The sequence below is a fragment of the Orbicella faveolata genome, unplaced genomic scaffold (assembly GCF_042242905.1).
Source record: "Orbicella faveolata isolate gen_17 unplaced genomic scaffold, um_ofav_v1 contig_35, whole genome shotgun sequence".
Taxonomy (NCBI): Eukaryota; Metazoa; Cnidaria; class Anthozoa; order Scleractinia; family Merulinidae; genus Orbicella; species Orbicella faveolata.
The window spans coordinates 9,699,085-9,717,136 of record NW_028301564.1 but is presented as its reverse complement, the minus strand read 5'-3'; the positions used below and the strand labels follow the sequence as shown (position 1 = coordinate 9,717,136).

The following is an 18,052-nucleotide window of genomic DNA, read 5'->3' as shown; positions in this document are numbered from 1 at the left end:
CGGTGACTCTAAGCGACCTTGTCGCTCAAATCGCTTTTGCTTCACAAAGTACAGAATCGCCATTACACTAGGAGTATTCCCTCTTTCGCTTCGTTGACCGTAAGTAAACCTTGAGGAAAAAATGCTCGCATGGAATGTTTCACTCGAGGTTTTCTTATGCGTCACGCACGATGGACTAAGCGAAAGAGGGACCACTCGTAGTCTAAATCGCCATAAAAACACAACTGCCATGGTGCAGAAGGCAACAAACGTGTCAAACCACCTTAGATTTCTTTAATCTTTATTGTAGTTGATTAGTAGATTCTGAAGAGTGGATCTCTGTGGCTTGGAAGAACTAATACGATGAAGCTTGAATACAATTGAATGTTCGCAATACTGACGCTGATCGCAACTGAAATCGAATTTCAAACGCTATTCGGTTTTCTTTGATCTTTCCATTCACACCCCCTGATCCAACAGCCATTTGGAATTACATTTTGCACACCAAGAGTAGAAAATGCTCATGTTACGTGTGACATTATAATACAAGTGAAGTATATTTCTACATTTTAAAATAGCTTTACTTAAGCATATTTAGGACTAAAGCGAGTTTCCCTTGCCGAGTGCAAAATCTATAACACATCAACAGTCACATACCACCGAGTTTGCGCGGCCTGTGGATAACAAACACTCCGGTATACAATTGAACAGAACCAAAAAATATGCAAGTCAAAAGTAAATGCAAAAACAAGAATAAGAAAAAAAAAGTACTCAGTCTGCACAGTCTGCATGACCTGTACGGTCTGCATGGTCTGCGGTCTGCAGTCTACAGTCTGCATGGTCTGCGTTTTGGGGTGACCGCCGTTTCTTCAGGAAATATGAGAAGCAACAGTTGTGCTGTTCATTTGCTTTTGTGCATTTCCAAGTGCATTCTTACTGTAAAATGTTACACACCAAATAAAAATTATATATTACATTGCGCTTTGCCTTTTTACCTACAAGAAGAAATTGATAGAAACTGTCTTTGCATCGATGACATCCATAACAAAAACGTTAATTTATACTCTGCTTGGCATTGCTCTCAAATATTGTTTCCTCAGGGATCCCCTTAGAAACTTTTCGTCCGTGTCCGAAATGATCTTTATCTATAATATTGAAGTTGCTTTTTAAGTATGACAGATTTCTTTCTGGTAAAACATTAAATTAAAAGCTGGTAACTTTGCAGCAGAAAATTCTCGATTACTTATCGATGTTGATACTGTTAATGGGGCTGGAGAATTATTCATCGATGTCGAGATGTTGAGATGTTGGCGCCGGAGGAGATCACAGATTTTCTCATACCGTCCTTCCCGTGTAATTCAGCAGAACTTTGCGCCGAGCTGCCATCTCAGGTCTTCATTTGAATAAGTCTAAAACAAAAGCCTTGTGGTTAGGACCTTGGAGATCTAACCGCGGCAGACCTCTGGGTCTAGCCTGGACTAATGAACCCGTGAAAGTCTTGGGAACCTTTATTTCGTATGATAGTGTTGGCAATGAATGGAAAAGCTTTGCTAAGAAGGTGAATACTTTCAAGACAAAACTTGCAGCTTGGCGTTCGCGTAAGCTTTCTCTGTTTGGGCAGTGCTTGATTTCGAAAACCCGAGGATTATCTCAAATTGTTTATTCGGCTTCCATGCTTGACATTCCAAATAACTACGTATCTGTAATCCAATCACTACTTTTCCAGTTCTTATGGAAAAACAAACCAGATAAAATGAAGAGACAAGTCGTATATCACGACTATGGCGATGGTGGTTTGCGGGTCACTAATGTTGAAATTATGTTTAAGTCCTTGCGCTTAGCGTGGATCCAGCGTCTCCTCAAAAATAATGACGAGGAAGACGATACCTGGTCAGCAATTCCAAAATTGTATTTGAACAAGTATGGGGGTCTTAATTTTCTCTTACGTTCCAACTTTGATAAGAAATTTGTAAAAGACTCAGACTTACCATCCTTCTATAAGGATATCTTGTTTTCTTTCCTGGATCTAAAAAAGTCTTTGTAACTCTAAGCATGAACAAGAGATGATTCTCTTTAATAATAAAGAGATCCTCATTGACGGGAGGACTGTTTTTTCTTTTTTTTTTTTTTTTTTTTACCACGATTGGGTTGAAAACGGTATCTCCACGCTGCATGATGTAATCGACGCTAGTGGTAATTTTTTACCATCTGAACAGTTCCAACAACGTTATGGAACTGTAAATTTCTCAATTATTTCCAAGTAATCTCTGCAATCCCGAGCGCCTTACGGAACAAAGCCAAGGAGCGTGCTAAGCCTAATGGCAACTTTTTGTCCGGCGGCACCTTATTTCAATTATTCTCGGTCTTAACCATCGACCTCTTGAATCTTAGATCTAAAGACTATTAGTATCACCCAACTAGTGGACTAATGCAAATCGTGCATTTTAATTGGCTACGCTAGAGAATAGATTAGAGAATTATTAGCAATAACCCTCGAGTAACGAAATTGGCGCAATCTAGCGTGACGCTTTCTTTCGTTTTATTATATTCCCAAATAAATCTTTCTTCAACTTGCATTTGCTAACTTTATTATTGCCTTTTCTGTCCGACTAGTTGGGTAATACTAAAACGATTAGACCCTTCGCCCTTAGGAGCCACGGGTCAATAGCCCATTCGGCTTCGCCTCTTGTTAATTATTGGCTTTTTCTCAATAAACAGAAGCCCCAGGCCACTGGTCCAATGAAATGGGACCGCGACTTTGCTCCGACGGCCTTGTTATGGAACCAGATCTTTAAGAGGCACCCCCTGTAATCAACTTACAGAATTATGCTTTAAGCGAATCCATCGCATTGTCACTACGAAGAAAGAACTTACTCTCTATGGAATTGCACACAATAATATATGTTTCTACTGTGGTGAGCCCCCAGGGGGGGTACTTTGGGAATTTTTGGGTGGGGATGTGCCGCTGGGACCCTGAAACCCTTAGTCTATACCAGAGCTAGTTCAGCTGAATTTTGCTACCCTATACTAGAGTAAACTCCCCAAATCCCCACATCTACCAACACTGTTGAGGCTGATTTGCATAAATTTAAACTTACCGATTTGATTTTTTCACATTTTTGAGTGGCAATTCCTGGTTTCCTTAGTCTAGATAAAATCTTCAACCAACTAGTCAGTTTTGAAAAAAATTATACCCTATTCTAGACCCAAATGCTCTGATTTATATACCCTATCCTAGAGTAAACTGCTTGAAAACCATACCCTTCACAGTGGCAAATACGTATATAGCCCATATATGTCAGTGCCCCCCGGGGGTGAGCCTGACTCAGTTCTTCATACGATTCAAAACTGTAATACGACAACTTCTTTTCACAATCAGCTGTTGAACTGGTTCAAGGAGATGCATAACACCTCAATATCCCCAGCAATCTACGAATTATTATTTGGTACGCCGTGTGGGAAGGAAAATAACATTCTTAGGAAACTGAATTTCTCTTTATTATTTGTTAACTATCATCTACATTATCACAAGATAAACGAAAGGAATCTTGACTGGGTTGAACTTACTACAAAAGTAAAATACAAGTTAAGAATAGAAAATCGTTTCTGGTTCTCTTTTATGATGCTTCTTCGCAGTTTCTGTCCTGTTAATGGTTTTAAAAGGTATTAGAAAAGCGTTTTATATCGCTAGGTTTATTGCTACAATAGGTTAATAAATGATATGCAATTTAAAAAATACCTGTGTTGCTGTTACGTATGTAATGTTCCTTTAAAATATTGTTCAAAATCGTTTCTTTATAGTAAGTAGGGCGAGGAAGCTGTCTTGTACTGTAAGTAGTGTTAATAGCTCTGCTGTATTTTAAGTAGAGTATGTAGCCTTTATTGTACTGTTTTAGTGCAAAGTAACAACAAAAGTATTGTAAAATATAAGCAAACATATCAAAATAAATTTATTATGAAAAAAAAATACTCCTCATATTCCATACTCCGCACTCCTGGTGAGAGGTTCAACACCCTCCATTTTGAAAAGCGGAGAAGGCACTGGGGACGAGGTTTGTGGCGAAACAATCTCGTCCCCAGGGTCTTCTCCACTCTTCAAAATGGCAGTGTCACAATGATTTGGGTATCCCTGTGTTTTGGGTATTTCCGTACCCAAATCCCTAGTGTTTTGGGTATCCCAGGTACCCAAAACACTGAAAGCATAAAACTGGGGCAAGTGAAATCATCCACAATTCTGCTCAAAATCCATTTATCTTCTCACGAAGCTTTGTCTCAATAAATTAAAGCATTCTTTAGCTTGATATAAACACAATACGTCTCTGAAAATTGTCGCAATTCATATTGGACTGTCTGTTCAGAGGCCGTAGTTATAAATCGTCGAGGAGAAGGCCCTGGGGATGAGGTTGGTGGCAAAATCTTTTTTGTCGTCCGCCATTCAATCTCGTTCCCAGAGTCTTCGTTCCCCTTGACCAGCGGTTGGAAAACGAGAGCTCTGGGAGCAACCATTTCAGGCATGCGCCATAGATGCAGACTGTACAGTGAAACCGGATGGGCAGAGTCACCAGAATAAATGAGTTGCGAGTAATCGGATACCTGTGTTTGTGCAAAGAACTCTAGGATCGTCAAGGGGCAAACATTGCAAGTCGCTAGAAGGAAATGTATGGCGAAAAGTTGTTTTGACGCCCAAAAACAAGGTTTTGGGGAGAGATCAACGCTTTTTTGCCATTGTTTTATCGTGAATGGATTTTGGCAATGTTGATACATGGAAAACGTAAGTTTTTGTTTGAATAACCATGAAATAAGTGATAAAATTTACTGATAAACTCCCTTTTGCTTGCGTGAGGTTTATTGTGAAATACATTGAAGAGAATATTGAAAATTTCAATACACGCCTATTCTTGAGAGGCTAACCGGAGCAAATGGTAGAAAAGACCCTCCGAGAAGTGAAATATAAAGACAGAAAAGAAGCTCTAAAACAGAAATCGAAAATTGCAGAAGGAACTACCGACCTCGTTCCCAGGCTCTCTCATCTTACCGCCCTCTGGAGTGAGCGACAAGAGACCCTCTCCCTTCGCTCGCTCCAGGGGGCGGTAAGATGAGAGACCCTGAGAACGAGGTTGAGGAACTACTACCCTTTGTGTCGGGCAATTTCACTCAACCATCAATACCAAACTTTGGAAAGCATAATCACGCACAAATGGCACTTTTCAATACAAATACTCAAGGATAAATTCAAGGAGCCACCCTTGATCTGTTATAGAAAAGGAAAATCACTGAAATACGTGCTTGTAAAAGCAAAACAAAGGCTTTGAGCACCACAGTAGCGACACAGCATGAGTTGTGCGGACTCATTTGTCATTAAATCAACCCTAGACAGTACAATGATCGCCACCGGGCTTATTTCCAGTATTATTTGTGACTGAGCTTTCAAATAAGCCAAAAGTAGCCTGTACACAACTTATAAGGCTTTACTGGGTTATTTCCTCTCGATTTATACCTAATTAATTTTGTAATATTTTCAGACCATTACGTGATGTAAATTTCACAATAAACCTCACGCAAGCAACGGAGTTTATCGGTAGATTGTCACATATTTCACGGTTATTCAAACGTACATAAAACTTACATATTCCACATGTCAACATTGCCCAAATCCATTTGCGATAAAAACGATGGCGAAAAAGCGTTGATCTCTCTCAAAAATCGTTTTCTTGTACTTCGAAACAACTTTTCGCCATACATTTCCTTCTAGCGACTAGCAATGTTTGCCCCCTGACAATCCCAGAGTTCTTCGCGCAAACACGGGTATCAAATTAGCACACATGTCAGCAGTGTACACCCACGGGCAAATAGTAGATGCTAAATTAACCAATCAGAGCGTGCGCTTTGCTTCAGTTATGTTAATATATAGATTTAGCCAAGCCTAAAAGCGGAGCTCGTCAGTTATTTTTTGGAATGTTGTTACTGATGAAAATAATCCAACATGTACATGTATGTGAAGTAAACTGCGAGCGATTTTATAGTTTCAGCCCGAACTAGGATTACATCAGCAGATCGAGGTGTAAGATGGTGTGATGAGGAAAATAGAGCCATGATTTCAAGCATTTCAGGGGAGCCACCAAAAATGTTGATCACATAACAGAACTGTCTCCTGTACCTTTTGGTGGCATTTCCTGTTCTTTCTTATTGAGAAAGACAAGATATTGTTATTAGTCATTATATTCTTTCTTAGTTAACATGGGAACTCCCGCACAAAAGAAGTTTACACATTTTTGTTGTTGTTGTGGGGTATGACTGAAATGCAGTGGTTACAATATACTCAGTCCCCAAATTTCTACCAAATGAAATCTCACAAAAATACCAAAGTAGTATACACTAGTAAAAAGTTAAAAAGTTTTGTTTTCTAACTTGATCCCCAAAGATAGTTAGCTATCCTCATTTTTGTATGGAGTCCCCTCCTGCTGAAAGGGTTTGCACCATCTCTCAAAGTACAAGTATAAGCAAAATCACTCTGGCGTGAACAATAAATATGATATTTTGTTGCTGATCATGAATACTTGCATTGGCTTCTGATAATAATTTTATTATTCAATTCCAATGTGATTTGTTCTTTTTCTCGACTGAGATTGTGGACTACAGGAGCTGTTATTGGGTTCCATTAATTAATTTGGCTATGATTAAATTATACCAAGAATTATAAGTAAGCTACAAGTAAGGTATATTATGTACGTGTATTATGTCTGCACTACACAACCAAACACACTCAAAGATTATGAGGCATAGGTACATTTGTCAGAAAAAGCCAGTATATCAAAGGTATGTTTTGATTGACACATCAATTAAAGATAATTTACAGCAAAATGGATAAACAATACATCAATAGTATCCTGCATGCACCAAAGCTGGACATGAGGCAATCATTTAAACAACAGATTGAAATAATTTATAAATTAGAGAACACTATTTGTACAACACTAGGGAACAAATTAACATTATTGGACATTGCAAATGGCAAGGCTGTGGGTAGAATGTCACAAATTTCTCAACTCTTTCTTTCTACAAAAAATACTAATCCTGCAACTTTGTTTAAGACTCAGTTCTGCATTTCGTGTTGGCAAAATATTAATTTATGCCATGCCCAATGCAGGTTATCACAAAATTGATTTAAGAGCAACATAAACCAAGCACAATAAATATCATTTTTAAGCCAAAAAAGCAATTATTTAAATAAACCATGACATGATGAGTAAATGATCTCTAAGAAAAACTGATTAATTTAACAGACACTTTAAATAATTAGTTAATACATTTATCATAGGTGTTTCTTAATAATGTAATACAGTTTATCTGTCACAATGTTGCAGCTACAGCTGTATGATATAACAACACACAGTATGGGTTGCAGAACGCAACTTCCAAGTCAGTTTGTTCAATGAACTTAGTGCAGAAATTATTAAGGCATCAAGTTGTCTGTGAATATAGAGAAACCAAACAAAGCATTACAATCTTAAGGAATAAATTATTGAACTCTTTTACATGTATGTACAATGTATGTTCCATTAATATTGGGGATCTCTCAGAAGCTGCATCTATGATGATTTAATTTGCTCCCAGTGCATTTTTTTATGGAACTTTTCACACATTAATATCTCTGTCATGACAGTGGTCTCTGTGTTCTACAACAATTAGTACACAAGAAAAATACACTCAGTAAGATATTGTTTACAATAAAAATCAATCCCTGTAAGCAATCATAAGGACCTTGAATTTATATTTCTTTAGAAATATCTCACCTGGCCATGGTTGCTTTGAAAATCTTTGATGTTTTAATCCAGGCTGCCCATGTGTACACTGTTCGCGTATTGACTGACAGAAACAGGGATGTAATCATACTGTATTTTGCTGCTACTTAAACACCACTGAACATACAAAGACATATCAATTATAATTTGTAACCAACAGATGACATTCCTTTCATTGATATACAGTGTACTTCATTGCTAGTTGTTTACGGAGTGTCTACAGTAGTGAATCAAATGCTAGGGGGATGGTACCAAAACTTTTACATTGGCAGTTCTGCCCTGAGATGCAAAGCAAACATATATAACTGTTATGAACTTGGCGACTTGCTTTTGAGCGCACATGCAATTTGCTTTAAACAAGAAAATGGAACATTGCAGTACAACAATGTGTACAGTCCCAATCAAAGGGCCATCCAGGCTGTTTGGTTGTACATATAACTGAAAATCAGACTTTGTCAGGATAAATACTGATGTTCTTGCTGACTTAATCTGAGTGTGCAGTTACAGAAGATATTCACACCCAACACCCATTCATGGCCAGTTATTAGAAATTCTAAAGTAACAGGGGGAGGGAGCTCTTAAAGAAAAAAACTTCCATGTGGGGTATGAATCTTTTCTTGAAGAAAACAATGTCTGAGAAATCATTAATTAAAAAATATGCTTTAAGATATATCTTACCTGGTAAGGCCAACTTTCAGAAAGTTTTGTAATGTAGACTGGCTGGCCAGTTCATACATTTGACAAGTTGACACTGGGCATGTTTGCAAATTTGTGCGCTTCAACATCACATTGCAATGTACATGTAGTAGCATAATGGTCAACTGAAAACAGCGTAATTTGGTTAATTAATTTACACTGTACATGATTTGGTTAAATATCTCTATCTCTATCGTTGCACACTAACAGATGACTATTAAAATTAATTTACAGAACATATTGGCAGCTAAATCATAACAAGTAAAAAATCGAGCATGAGCTATTTACATGTACATGTAACAGCCCTCACCTCAGAACTGTCATAGATATAATATATTTTCAAACTCGCTGAAATTTCAGATTATTCAATATTAACATGCACGTACATCTTTAACAGTGTGTTTGCTTTACATTCACTTTACACACAACCGGTATCCACCATAGGCAGACTTTTAAGTTTGCCTTTGAAAATAAATTGCATCAACTTATGCATCTTTCATTACCTATTCTTGTGACGAAATGACACAAAATCGAAGTTCAAGAAGTCATAAGCATAAAACTAACTTAATTACCCGGTAATGCTTACAGCACCTCTTACTGTCTGCACATGCCGTCCATAAACTGGTACTGCCTGGACAACACTCACTATTCTTCTGATCACATCTTTTAAAATGTCACTGTTATATAATTTGTCCTGAAAAGGCAAATGCATGAAATGTTATGCCTTTGGCACTCACCACATACCCTTACATGATGTACAATGTACACCAAGTCATGATCAACATTCACAATTCTTTTTACTTTCATTGTAACTTTTTGCAGTGTCATTTTCCCTCACTAATGAAGACAGGACATCTACATTAGGTGGTAATTCTCTATGAATTCACAGGGAGTGATAACAATTAAATGGTGACTAACTTTAGCAAAGGAGACATTCAAATGTCAGATTTTAATGTTAAGTTCATAACTTTACATTTCTCTCTCTCTCTCTCTCTCTGTGTATATATATATATATGTATATATATAACAACTCAATGATTGCACCTGTAGAATGCAGGTGTGCTGGTGGAGGAGATGTTCTGAACTTTCTGAACTTTTTCCCCTTACCTTTAATAGGATGACTAATATGAATTGCAATTCACAACCAACACCAACATCAGGTTATACTGTATACACATGTATATTTTGTTGTCTTCTGTTATCATAAAAAAATAATAATAAACCTTTAAAACCCTCCATAAAGTTCACACTCATTATAACACTGCTACATGTAGTGCTGTTCAACTGGAAAACAATTGAACTGAAACTGTTGAAACAGCTCTCTCAACATTGCTTCTAATAATTTAAAAATACTTAACACTGAAATGAATCTAATTCTTTACTTGAAAATTATTCTCCCATAATGCCTATGGGCCAACTACTGGCCTGCTAAAAGGTCCTAAAACAAAGCGAAAGGAAATTAAGAAAACCACTGCTTTTTTCCTGAAAATTGTATCGACTGAAAACGATGATTGAACACTCTGAGAGTGCATTCTATTACCCTGATGAGATAAAAATTTTATGAGAATAGAGAATTCACAAAGTTATATCACAAACTAATTGGTACTGGACAGGACAAAGGAAACAGCCGGGAAGAAACTGAAACTTTCTTCGATGAGCAAAAAAGTAAAGCACAACAAAGAAAACAGTCAGTGACATTCGGTTAATAAGTTAGTCAATCAAAAAATTAGTGTGAAGAAGAGAGCAGAGAGAGAGGGTCAGTGGAGCGAGGAATGCACTCTCACCAACTAAATTTTGAATGTATATATGTAAAAGTTATTTTTATTACCAAGAAATGGTCAGGGCAAGGACTTGTGCACCCTAAATTTTTTTCTAAGTATGTAAATGTCATTTTCACTGTTCATTACCGAGTAAAGCTCTTAGCATTTTTTTTTTAATTAGTACTATCTCACTTTTATGGAACATTTCCATAAGTGTAAATACCACACTGGGGAATAACATCTCATTAGGAAAATAGGGGCCATGTACCCCCAACCAAAAGCAGTGGCACTAATAAAATGAAATAGCAAATCAAAATCGAAGTAGCGTTTTATTCGCCGACAGGGTTTACATGCACAATTGTCTACTCGACATTTCGACTACAAGCATTTCACCAAACCGAACTAACTGGACAACAACAAAATAAAACGAGGAAATCTACATGATAAACACAATATGCATATCATTACAGCTGAGTATCAAACAGCAAATCCCTTCTCAATGAAGGATGACCGAATAAAAGAAAGGATGAAGAAAATTCGTTTAAGCTTGCAGTGTTAAAGTTTAACAATTATTCACGCTTAAGCATAGATTTGAATATCACAATGTGTATTTTTGCCGACGGCTTAATTTAGCTTTGCTGTCATTTTATCGGCGGTAGCTTTACCAGTCTTCAACCAAATTAACCTGGAAATTCCCCCCCAAGCATTTCGCCAAACCGAATAAGTTGAACTAACGAAACGAGGAAATACTTTGTAGTCACAGAATGTCAATATTCACATAGGAACGTCAAAAGTAAATTTAGCAAATCCTGTTCGCTTCGGCTTAAAATGGTTTGTTGACCTATCTTGGTTTAAGAAATTTTTGTAGTCTAGGAAGCGGTTGTGCCAACTAACACAGAGAAAACTTCAAAACTCGCCCGGCAGTGTTTACAAATACAGTTGTTGTTTTTTTTAAAACGTGACGACGAAACTCGAGACAAAACTTGATTTGTTTACAATGTGCAACTCACAACAACCTCCACAAAGCCACTCACGCGTTATTGTTTTGAGCGAGATTAAAACTATGTAATTTATAAAATGCCTCACAGCATGGCTTCAAATAAGGAAGACTTTAAAAAGGATTCCTATTGAAAATAAGCTTATCTCGCCGAGGCAACTTCATAATTTCCATAGTAAACGCCACAACAAAAGTCACTTACCTCAAGTTGGCGATTCACTGCGGCCAGTGTAAATCTTCCAGGCAGAAACTTGCAACAAAAGTTGTGAAGACTGAACCGAACTGATCTAATCTTTTCGATAGCTCAACGAATCAACCACTTTTCCGCTGTGTTTTCTGTTTTGCAATTACTGTAAACACACAGTTCTCAAGTTCGTCTCCTGATTTTAATCATGTGACTTTCCTTGCTCGGTTGCACAGCATCTCGACGCACGAATTAACTTGAGCAGTTCTGTAGTCGTCAGTTATTTCGTCTCCTTTCTATAGTCCTCGTTAGCTTTGCTTCACGGTATTGTTCCGTATTATTTCATCCCCTTTCTCTAGTCCTTGACTCGCTATAATTCACGGCATTGTTCAGTACTGTTTCGCCTCCTTCCCCAGCGCTGGCCCGCTCTCTTTCACGATCTTCTTCGCTACTTCTTTGCCTGTAAATTCTTGCTTTCTGTTTCTGTTTTATGCTTCAGTGCAACCCCATCTTAAAAACGTTGGATCGACCTCCGCTATCATTTGTTGACATGACAAATAGAAATGAGTTTTCTTTTCTTTAAAAATCCCGCCAAAAAAAGATGGCATTCCTCCGTTCCCCAGTTTGCGTTACCGCGAAGCTCCTCTCTCCCTCCCCGTCCCCCAGAGTAGTCTGTACGGACGGCGTTCGCTCTCGCTCGCTCGCTCGTAGGGTGACGTCATAACCAAATTTTCTCGGCTTGATAAGTTTACCAAAATTTCTAAGGAATGGGGCTCCGCTATAAAACAAATAGATTCCATGTTGCCGTGCGTCTGTTCAGTAATAGATCACAGATGACGTCAAAATGTGGTAAGAACATCAGTGACACACTCGGCTATCGCCTCGTGTGCGATCTCGTGTGCCACTTTTTTGTTCTTAGCACATTTTGACGTCATCTGTGATCTATTTCTGACCAGATGCACGGCAACATGGAATCTATTTGTTAAATGGATGCATGCGGGAGGTTGCTAAGCACGAAAGAAGCGCAAGAGTCGCACTCGGCGATAGCCGAGTGCGACTCTGGCTTCTTGAGTGCTTGGCAACCTCCCGCGTGCATCCATAACTAAATAGTGCACCCTATGGCGTTTACCATATGTTAAATGGTAAATGGGCCAAATAGTCCTACTGAAGGAAAGATGGAGGAAAACATTGGCGAATCGATGATGAGAAAATTTGTGCACAAAGTGTTCAGGAAAAGCGATAACATTGGGTAAGTCGTAGGAATTTCTATAAGCGCAAGTTTGTGAACGTTCATTCACGTGGTGGGTCCATGGTTTTGGTCTGTCCTGTTATGGTGGACCAAGTGCCGATACTTGGAAAAAGATATATTAAGAAAATCACATGCTGTAGGTCCACGTTTCCTTCTTAGGATAACAACTTTATTTGCGTTTGTTCTTAAGCGTATTTTTGAAAGGGTGTTCTTTATTTGTTCTTAAGCGGATTTTTGAAAGGGTGTTCTTTATAGTGTATCGGGGGTGAAATTCTTAAGCTCAAGGTAATTCCCCTGAAATAAAACTGTCGATAGATTTTTGTTCAAACTTTGTCCACTATATATTTATCATATGAGAACTTTAATTATAAAATAAAAAGGGGCGGCGGGGTGCCTGTGTTCGTTAAGGAGTAGTGAGGCATTGAAAATGTCCCATTTTAGCATTATTTAAAGCTCATTACAAGAACGCATTCCAAGGTATTGTAAACTCTTTGTGAGCCCAGACTCATGAAAACATGCCTCAAACTACAGTCAGTACTTGTGTTGGACACAAATAAAGTTTTTAACTGCACGGCGATGGGCCGAGCGTGGTTCATGTTCTACCTGTGGTTTATTATTTTTTTTTTTAAGTTTTGTTGGTGACCAGACCCAAACTTCCTCTTGGCTGAATTTTGAATCACGCAACCTGTGATGTTTATTCACCAAAAGCTGTTCAAAAATTAATACCCGGACAATGTTACAGATATTGTTTTCTTTGATGTGGGTAAAATATATTTTCTTTTGGTTTTATCGAAGCGTTGGATTCAAAGGGAATAATAAATACGCTAAAAAAAGGTATTACGTCAGCCATGGAATATGTTGAAGTTGCAGCTTTCTTCTTTCGCTACGTGACAAATAAGGTCGTGTTTATGTTGCAAGTTTATTTCGCCAGAAGTGATAGTCATTAATTTATTTGCAATTTTGCGAGTGTTTCTTGTGGTTTTAGGCAAATGAAGTAAATTCTTTGGCTGTTTCATTGCAGCGAGTTCATAGATTGGAAGGAAAATTAAATATTTGCAAGCCAAGCAAAGAACGTGTCAGAACATGCAAGGGTTACGTCATTGGTAGGGAAATAACCACCGTACTAAAGATAGCCGTGGATAACGTAATTCTTGAATTATGTGACTCATGTGACTTCTTTGCTAGCCCTTTACTCAAGGAAAAAAACAAATATGGTGGACTACTCAGTCGGCTCCCAGGACAAGTTGCGTAAAAGCGAGGCCAGTCAGGCTTTGATGTTTTGTTTTGACAATGCTTCCCCAGAAATGTCTTGCTTCATCGTCGATCTGGTCTGTTTTGTTTAGCTGTGGCTACGAGCTGCTGTGTTTCTGAACGCTATGAGCAGGGATACAAATTTTCCACCGTTTGCCTCTTAAGCTTAGGGAAAATAGTGGATCAATGCAATTTGTTGAGACGAAGGAAAGGAGTTCACGATCGCCGTAGGAACTGAAGTTTGTTTGCTACATTTCACATTAGAAGATCTTAGAAAAATCGTTTGAATGATGAGCTTATGTGGTGTCTAGTGGTGTTCCAATACGATTTACATGGCCAGTACCTTCCCCAAAGTAAAGAAAAGCTCCTCTTGAAAAACATCCTTTGTCTCAAAGGAAGAAGTTGACTTAGCGTCCGCTCCCATGGAATTGAACAAAACAAATACTACGGTGTAATAACCAAGCGAATGAACTTCAGCTGCCCCCATCGTTGTATCCAGTGAATGCTTTGAGCCAAATGAGAACTACTTGGAGCTAAATGCGGTCGTTTACACATTTTCTAAGATCTTCCAGCCTGAATGAACAAACTTTAACAGTTCCTTCAGCGATCATGAACTACTTACCTTCATCTGTTTTCCCTGAGAGGCGACCGTGGAAACGGAAAAAAAAAAAACACTTTCTCTGCTGTGGAAGGTTTCAATTCCTTCTGGTGGCATTCAGGAACACAACAACTTATAGGGAGGGTGAAACAAAAACAGACCAGATTGACGACGGAGCAAGACTTTTCCGGGGAAGCATTGTCAAAACAAAACATCAAAGCCTGACTAGCCTCACTTGCATGCGACTCGTCCAGGGTGCCAACCGAGCGGTCCGCCATATTTGCATCTGATGTATGTAATTGTGACTTTTAAGAAAGAAAGCTGTTGTTAATAGTGTTCGTATCTTCATGCCCATACATATCCCGAGGAAAGTTCCAGATTAAGACTATTACGTCATCGGAGATTTCACAACGGCTACGACTAATGGTGCAATAATACAGTTTGTGTTGATCAAGTGATGTGGTGTCTACAGTAATCAATAAATCATCAGGGATTGCTTTGGAATGTGCACTGCGTTGCAATTGTAGTGCTAAGAAAACAGTTAAATTTTAAAAGCGCGGTTATAAGATCTAACAGATCTTCTTGTTAAGTTTGATTTTGACAGACAGCTGAATCCTTGTTAAAATATTGGAACCAAATTGCTTGCCACTGCTATCAAACTGCAAAATAGAAAAGGCTACGGTGCAGCTGCTATTTTCCTTATTTATTCAATTGTCAACAATAGAAATCAGATCCTCTTTTCTTGTGCAAAGCTAATGATTAGTTGATTAAAATGACTGGAAAAAAATTTGGGTTGCCCGAGCTCGTAAGTGAGCTATAGCCATTTTTCAAATGATAGAACTCAATATCCAGGCAAATCCGCCATGTTTTCAATGTGCGCATGCACGAGCGCACGCGAATGACGCCATAAATTATGTGCAGTAAGGATGTGCAATGCAAATGTGAGGAAAGTAAGGCCCATTCCAAACGCTGCTCTATTCATGCGCCAAACCTACAGTACCGCTCAAAAGTAAGTTACCACCTCTCGTCTCGTTTCTCGCGAGACGAGTCTCGTTTCTCTCGAGACGTTTCTCGTTTCTCGTGAGCTGCGTCTTGTTTCTCTCGAGAATCACTGAAGCGTTTAGTATGGCGTATATTACGCGTAAGAAACCGGTTACGGGTAACGATTGCCGCTCTGCAGTTCGTTGTCAAATCGATGGGACCGTCCAACATAAAATATGCATCGATCATTTGCTCGATTCGTATCGAAGAAAGGTAATATCGAACATCGAACGTAACTACAAGTAGAGTTACATGCGTTTCAATTCGTGCGATCACGGGGGCAAAGAGTTGATTTTGCGAATCTTGCTCACTCTGAATGATTCAGTTACCTACATTTGCTTGCTCTGCAATAACCGCTAACTCAAATAAACATTTAATTTTGCGTACAGTAGGAGAAAAACGTTCCCGCTTTCGGCATGCGCCAGCGAGTCAGTTGTGAATGGGAGTCATGAAAGCGTCACGGAAATTGTTGAAAAAATGATATCTCCGGTTCTATTTGGCATAAATCGTTCATTCAAACGCTGAAATACGATATCTTTGAAGACAGAAGTTTTTATCAAAGTTTCTGAGATGCGCCGTTTACATTACATGTAGTTTTAAATTTTTCTGCCAGCGCGAGTTTTGTCTAGTGGCACGCATCGACAAGTCGACAACATAATGAACTTTTATTGTTCTCCGAAACGTCAATGCAAACACTAAAAGTATATTTCCAGTTCTATTTGGCATAAATCGTTTATTCAAACGGCAAAATACTACATCTTTGAAGACAGGAGTTTCTAACAATGTTTATGTGATGCGACGTTTACAGTAACTCAATGTTTTTGCAAGGGAAAGTTCTGTCTAGCGGCAGTCGATTTAATATGCAAATGAAGTTTGTTTTGCAAAGCGTCGCGGCAAAAACATCGCCGGTTCTATTTGGTATAAATCGTTTTTTTCCAATGGCACAATACACTCTCTTTAACAGATAGAATTTTTGTTGCTCGACAACGAAGATCTCGCGCGGTATGTGAATAAACATTTTATATATTGGTCGATACAGCGGTCTAGGCCTGCCATAAGATACATGATCCGACTTCTGAACACTGAAACGCACTTTTATTACCACATTTGCACATAACTATTATTAACATTGGCCAGCTAGTCTAAGAGTTGTGATCTTTTCTAAATTACATTCATGACAACGGAAACTTTTCTCTTCGAACGGCAATACTGTACTTGAGCGCGCTCAAATCCACGAAACTATGTTGTTATCTCTCAATCTTTCTTATATGAACTTGAACATGTGAGAATCTCCGATTTTAAGACTGATGAATTCATTTTTTCACAAACTGGACTGTTTCGCACAAACTGGCCGTTAGGGTTCAATCTAAGAAAGCGGATTTTAGCGCACTCAAACATATGAATTAATTACTGTAACATTAAAAATAGAGCTTATTTAATCTCGTCGTTCCCGGCCATCATGCTTTTTCCTTCACAAAAATTCGTCGATAGCAATAATACATTTCCTCCATACTAAGTCCTCTTGTGCTGGGGTACATGGATACATTTTTAGAGCATACCTTTTTACAATATCTATTTTCGCAGCATTCAGCTGCCACTTTCCCTGAGTCCCAGTACAGTTACGGTTAATTAACTCCTCCGGCTTAAAGATAACGCTTAAAAACTTAGCGGCGAAATTTCCCACACTACAACTTGAACGCTTCAAAAGTAATGCCTCCCCCATAAATATTTTATCCTCCTCCCCCAACGACTGTTCCCGTGAAACATTACCAATTTCCTTATCACCCTCTTCCAAAGTGCTTGCCCGTTCCATAACATTTGAAATGTCCCCTAAAATTCGATTTCCTCCAGTTCCCCGTGAAACAATATTTTCCGTGGATCCCTGACCGAACCTTCCCATAACATTTGAAATATCCTGCAAACTTCCCTGTGAAACAATATCATTTTCCCTGTATCCCTCCCCCAAACTACATGATTCTCCCATAACAATTGAAATGTCGCTTATACCTCCCGATATGTCCTCAGTAACAAAATTTGAAGTTCTCCAATCCCTCTCCTCTGGGACACTTGATGCCCTATCCCTCCCTACTGAAACATTTGACACCCCGTCCCTCCCTACTGAAACACTTGATGCCCTGTCCCTCTCTTCTGAAACACTTGATGCCCCATCCTTCCCTATTGAAACATTTGACCCCCTGTCCCTCCCTACTGAAACACTCGATGCCCTGTCCCTCTCTTCTGAAACACTTGTTGCCCTATCCCTCCCTGCTGAAACGTTTGACCCCCTGTCCCTCCCCACTGAAACACTTGATGCCCTGTCTCTCCCTTCCAAACGTGGAGCGATACCAAACCATCCAAGCATTGACATCTCAACTTGCTTAATTATCAATGTTTACTTTGTCAAGTTACCTCGTTGCCGACATCCTTCTCCCCACTCACATTGTTGTTAGTGTTACACAACGCGGGTGGCACGGTTTCGGACTGTTCTTTCTCCG

General features: G+C 38.8%; 1 protein-coding gene, 1 long non-coding RNA gene and 1 pseudogene across 7 annotated transcripts in view; 1 reads left to right on the top strand and 2 right to left on the bottom strand.

The window, feature by feature from the left end:
• Positions 1 to 263: 263 nt before the first annotated feature.
• Positions 264 to 12,287, bottom strand: LOC149103154 (uncharacterized). 5 transcript variants are annotated; one of them, XR_016201936.1, is made up of 5 exons: positions 11,437 to 12,287; positions 9,069 to 9,672; positions 8,460 to 8,602; positions 7,773 to 7,898; positions 264 to 7,449 (listed from the first exon to the last, which is right to left on the bottom strand). It is a non-coding gene; the product is annotated as an uncharacterized LOC149103154 (long non-coding RNA). The 5 variants fall into 5 exon arrangements; XR_016201934.1 differs by having other exon boundaries at positions 9,050 to 9,672; positions 11,437 to 12,286; XR_016201935.1 differs by having other exon boundaries at positions 8,460 to 9,171; positions 9,585 to 9,672; positions 11,437 to 12,282.
• A 152-nt stretch (positions 12,288 to 12,439) lies between these two features.
• Positions 12,440 to 18,052, top strand: part of LOC110058102 (uncharacterized) — a 72,217-nt gene continuing 66,604 nt past the window's right edge. Inside the window, exons 1-2 of one of the 2 annotated variants that reach the window (XM_089273651.1) lie at positions 12,440 to 12,667; positions 13,689 to 13,770. In XM_089273651.1, coding sequence (XP_089129777.1) covers positions 13,751 to 13,770 — 20 coding nt within the window. In that variant the 5' untranslated portion in view covers positions 12,440 to 12,667; positions 13,689 to 13,750. The remainder of the gene's footprint in view (positions 12,668 to 13,688; positions 13,771 to 18,052) is intronic. The other variant, XM_089273649.1, reaches the window with a different exon arrangement.
• LOC149103153 (uncharacterized) lies at positions 16,631 to 17,925 on the bottom strand (annotated as a pseudogene).